The sequence below is a fragment of the Myotis davidii genome, unplaced genomic scaffold, assembly GCF_000327345.1.
Source record: "Myotis davidii unplaced genomic scaffold, ASM32734v1 scaffold327, whole genome shotgun sequence".
Classification (NCBI taxonomy): domain Eukaryota; kingdom Metazoa; phylum Chordata; class Mammalia; order Chiroptera; family Vespertilionidae; genus Myotis; species Myotis davidii.
Window position 1 is genome coordinate 1,419,471 of NW_006298628.1, and position 5,218 is coordinate 1,424,688.

Genomic DNA, 5,218 nt, shown 5'->3' on the forward strand with positions numbered 1-5,218 from the left:
GGATTTTTTTCTCATTCCTGAGGGGTTTTTTTGCACCTGTTTTTTTCCTATATCCCAACAGGCATTTTTTGTTTTGTTTTGTTACTCCTCACCTGAGGGTATTTTTTCCATCCAGGCAGGGATCAAACCTGCAACATGTGCACAGGTACGTGCCCTGTTGTTTTTTAAAACAACATCCACACCTGAGAAGGCCTTTCCATCGCCTTCATCCATGATGGCAACGGGCTTTGCCTTGAGGCTTTTGTAGGTCAGTGTGTTTCAAACTGAACTGGTCACAACCCACTTAATAGACTGTGAGTGCCTTTTTTTAAGAACATAGAACACCATAGACAAGAATATAAAATATTAAAGTGCATTGAATGTGGTAAAGATAATTATTGCACCATGAATGTCCAAAGATCTAAGTAAGCGGAAGATTTAATTTTTCTTTTTTTATCCTCTTTAAATATATATTTACAAGCAAAATGTATTCTTAATGATGAGCCTGAGGTAAAACAAATTGGCATTTGTGTCCCTGGCTATTGTGAGAAGTCTAAAATCATTTTAATTTTAGGCTCTCTGTTCTTTTATGTCTGTAAGGTCCTCATTTATCACCCTTCCCTCCAACATAAGCTTGTTTTTAAGATTATAAAACACAACAGAACAAAGGATATAAAAAGAAAACTCTTTCTCTCCCTTCAGTTCCCTGTTGCCAGGGTGTGTGTGTGTGGAGGTGGGCTGGTGTGCGTGTGTGTTTCAGGAATTTGAACTCCTTTCACTTTAAGAATTCCACCAGAGTGTGTCTAAATGTGGTCCTCTTTTCATCATCTTTGCTTGGGACTCAGCACACACTCTCGGTTTCCGGCCGAGTTCTTTCTGTGTCCACAAAAGTCCTCCCCTCCCGCGTCTTTGATGACTGCTTTCGCCGTGTCTGTTCTTTTCTCCCCGGAATTCCTATTATCGCCGGGTGCTGTGCCCTGTGCCTGACCGCCTGCCTCTTTCCTCTGCTTCTCTTTATCGTTTCTCCCCTTGACTGTGTTCATTTGATTCCCTCCCGTGTCCTATCTGCTATTTACAGCTGGCGGCATGGCTTCTAAGCCAGCTGTTGCGTTTTCTGTCTTCTCACTGCACATCCTGCTCTCAGGTTTCTGCCTCTTTATTATGATCTTCTCTAGCCTCTAGGTCTTTTCCAGAGCCCCCCTGGAACCTTACTGAGAATTCGAATCAGATATTCAGATTTAAAAAAACAAACAACTTGTGCTGCAGAAACTCCCCCACCCCCCACCCCTCAAGAGGCACCTTTGGGGATGTTTAGCCTCTAAGCTGCACCATCTTCCCAGATCCTACGAGCTTTTCCTCATCCTCCCAGAGGAAAGTCTAAGTCAGCCCAGTATGGCTGTTGGGGTAGAATCTTCATTTCCTCGGTTTCATTTTTCCACGTCGGGGGGGATGCGAGGTGGCACTGACTTAGGAGGCCTCTGTGTTGCTTGCTCCTCAGAAGAATGTCCTACCTGATCTGGGAAGGTGGTCAGTTCCTCCCCAGGAAGTGTTTTCTGGGTTGTGCTTTGCCTGCAATAATCCACTTGGCCCTGCAGGGGGCAGTGTATCAGAGGCTGATGGCCAAAATCTGTCTAATTCAAGTGTCAACCACAGGGAGCCCATTGGTCTAAGAAATGAACGCCGTATTCCCAGTCCCCTTTGTCAGGGATAAAGCTGACATTTCCATCTCCAGTTGCCTAATTCCTGTGACCTGTTTCCCAAATGACCCCGCACTTCGTGGGAGGACGAAAAGGATACTAGGTTTTGCCTGTTCAAGACTCAAGTCAAGAAGAAAGGAGCCAGGTTCAGTGGGAGGTGGTGACTTCCTCAGTCATTTAGGCTCAGACCAAAGGCCTGGAGGAAAACTGACAGAGAACTCAGCAGGGAACCGTCCCTCCAGACATCAGCAGCCCAGGAGGAGTGGGCGGGAGCAGGAGCTGAGCAGCCCCTGCTGGGAGATGTAGTCACCTCTATGGGTGAATCTTTAGGAAAGGGGAATAAAAGGAGTTTTATTATTTTTAAATTCTCAAGAAGAAATAATCATTGCAAATATGTTACTAAAAGGTTTGGGGGAATTCCTGGCAGGATGGAGGCATGCTTTTCCGCTTCACGGAGCCACCAGCTGCTTCTCAGGGCTTCTCGGTGGCTGAGCCCAGGGGTGAGCAGGCAAGCACCCAGAGTGCACTTGGGGTGGTCTGAAAGCGACAGGTAGGCAGAGGAGGGAGGGCAGCTGAGGCGGGCACCCTCACCCCATCATTCCTCGGGCCACCCTGGCTCCAGGCCTTGCCTGCTGACTCCCCTGGTGTGGGCCACCACCCTGGCCAAGGAGCTTCCCGGGGGGAATCTAAACCCGGCCCTGGTGGGCGAAGGCAGGGAGCCTCCAGGAAAGAGGCAGCCCACCCCAGACTGGCCCGTGGCAGGTGTCATAAGCAGCGGGACTCATAAGTAAGTCTCAGACGACTGCAAAACAAGAAGTTTTCTCTCGCCCACCCGCCAAATCTTACATGTTTGTAGGGAGGTTTTAACCAGATTAAGTCATGTGCACAGAGGCCTTAACTGGGTCCAATCACGTCACCAGTCCAGAGAGTCTCAAGGGTGTGTCTTTGGCAGCTTCTGGGAGTGGGGAAGGCAAACAGAGCAACATTCCAAAAACGGGGGAGGGGGTGAGGAGCCTCCGACTGCCGGGTCTTTTTCTAAACTATATTTTTATTGATTTCAAAGAGGAATGAAGAGGGAGAGGGAGACAGAAGCATCAGTGAGGAGAGAGAATCATTGATCGGCTGCGTCCTGCAGGCCCCCCATGCTCAGCCACTGAGCCACCCGGGCTGGGCTGGTGTGTCTTCCCCACCTCACCGCCCCCCCATCTTCTTGATGACCTGCCAGACCACCTGGGTAGCCAGTACCTCCGACTTTGTCCCGAACACAAAGCCCCCGTCCGATGGGGAGGCAGCCCGGCTTCTCTCACATGCCTTCTGTTTGGTCTCACAGCGCGCAGTCTGGCGAAGTCCGTTCCCTGGCGTGGATGGCTGGTTCCCCGTGCTGATGCAAGTCTCGGCCTTTTTCTGATGGCCATTTCGGGGTGTTCTGTTGGGACAGGAGGGAGGGGAGCACTAGCACGAGATCCAGAGAGCAGTGTCTCGGCCACCGTCTTGCCAGGAATTCCCAACTACGTGTTGTTCACTGATTTGCTTGAACTTGCTTAAGAACTTGAATTTGCTTAAGAACTTGAAGTTCTTATGTCTACTGGGAACACTTGGAAACAAGAAAACTCAATCCTCCTCTCCCCACCCAACCCCCCATTCTTAGCATTCCACATTCCAGGCTTTCTGGACCCTTTCCCCCATCCATTACCAGGATTCAGTTTTCTGATGATTAAAGGCACTGAAGACAGAGGCTTCTGCATGAAAACAGTGTCGGATGGGAGAGACCTAGGCCTGGGTAATGTCTAACCCACTCACCAGCTGTTATCTGCTGAACACTACCTCATCTTCAAATGCAGCATCGCCTCAGATTAGCATAAAAATATATCAGTTTACACACACACACACACACACCACAAATGCAGCTTAGCCTGGCTGGCGCGGCTCAGTGGTCGAGCATCGACCTATGAACCAGGGGGTCAGATTTCCATACCCGGTCAGGGCACATGCCCGGGTTGCAGGCTCAATCCCCAGTGAGGGGCGTGCAGGAGGCGGCTCATCAGCGATTCTCTCTCATCACTGATGTTTCCATCTCCCTCTCCCTTCCATTCTCTCTCTAAAAATTAGACTCTCTTGCCCTCCCTTCCTCTCCGAACTCAATACTAAAAATATATCTTAAAAAACAAATGCAGCTCAGTCACCCTCCTCCTGGCCCTCCCCCGCTCCAGGCAGCAGTCACCTCGTGAAGCCCCCAAGCCCCCTGCACTTACCGGCCTCCCACAGGCTCCCCTGTTTCACTCTTGCTCTGCTGAGGTTTTAAAAGGTTCCCCCCACTCCCTGATTTCTGATTGTGAGAGCACTTAAAGAGTCATCTTCGTGCTTTCAACATTTTAAAAATTATCACAGAGAGGCTAAAGCAGTGAAGAGAGCCATTCCCAGTTAATCAGGCCGGCCGGTGTGTGTGTGCAGCCGAGGAGCTAATGCAGGTGGGAAGCCTGCGTCTCAGACGGGGACTGTCCGGGCAGCCGGGAGGCCTTCCAACGCCCTGATGGCTGGCCCTGAAGAAACTGCCTTCTGAGAAGTGGAAGCAGTTGTGGCGGACGCTTGAATTCGCCTTTGTACCACGGCTGATTCTTATTCTGGGCAAAACACCGGGAGGAGACACTCATTTCACGGATGACCGGCAAGTTCCCACTTGTCCTTCCTGCAGAGGACCCGGGAGTCCCTGACCACCCCGAGTCCCTGGCCATCGGCGATGAAGTAACTGCTGTGCTTCCACATGTGATGGGGCGCGTGTTCGCATGGAACTGGACCCCCGTCTACAGACTCAGGGGCGTCTCAGAATGGACTTCGATGGTCTGTGTCCTGTGATGTGTGCGTGTGCGTGTGCGTGTGCGTGTGTGTGTGCGTGTGATGTTCACACACTCACAGACCAGGACCGCCGAGGCCCTGGCAAAGCTCTCACAGGCCTGACCCTGTCTGTCTTCACTCTGACGGACTAAAAAGACCGAGTCCTGGATTTGGCAGGGCTTACCTTTGACCAGACCAGGGATGCCCTCTCAGAGCGGCCTTCAACCCCAAATCACCATCACGAGGACAGGTCCTGCTGCTGGGAAATTCTGCCAGGCTTGGTTGGGGCTGAGGACTAGGCTGTACCCCTGTGGGGGGTGTACCCTGAGGACAGTCGGTACTTCCACCAGCAGGCAGGCTGGGAAGAGCTAGGTCCCTACAGAACACCAGAGCCCGGAGGTGGGCCTCCAGCTGGGAGGCGGGAAACCTTTCCTCTCTTTGGGCTGTGGGACCAGAACTCCACGTAGAGAAGATAGTCCACATTCAACAGCCAGTGGGTTTTAAATGAGCACCTACTGTGTGCCAGGCACATCCTAAGACTGAGATACAGTGGTGAGCGGAACAGAGTTCTTGCTCGCCTGGGGCTCACAGTCTACTAAGGAGAGATGATACTCGAGCAAAAATAAATGAGCGATTCAAATAGTGACAGATGCCCTGAGGACCACAAAGGGCTGAGGCGACAGTGGCTGTTGTCGAAGCCCCCCCCCCCC

General features: G+C 51.4%; 1 protein-coding gene across 1 annotated transcript in view; it reads right to left on the minus strand.

The window, feature by feature from the left end:
* Positions 1-4,439, minus strand: part of XYLT2 (xylosyltransferase II) — a 44,843-nt gene extending 40,404 nt beyond the window's left edge. Inside the window, exons 1-2 of the mRNA XM_006774395.2 lie at positions 4,354-4,439; positions 2,872-3,102 (exon numbers count right to left, since the gene is read on the minus strand). Coding sequence (XP_006774458.2) covers positions 2,872-3,102; positions 4,354-4,439 — 317 coding nt within the window. The remainder of the gene's footprint in view (positions 1-2,871; positions 3,103-4,353) is intronic.
* Positions 4,440-5,218: the final 779 nt, after the last annotated feature.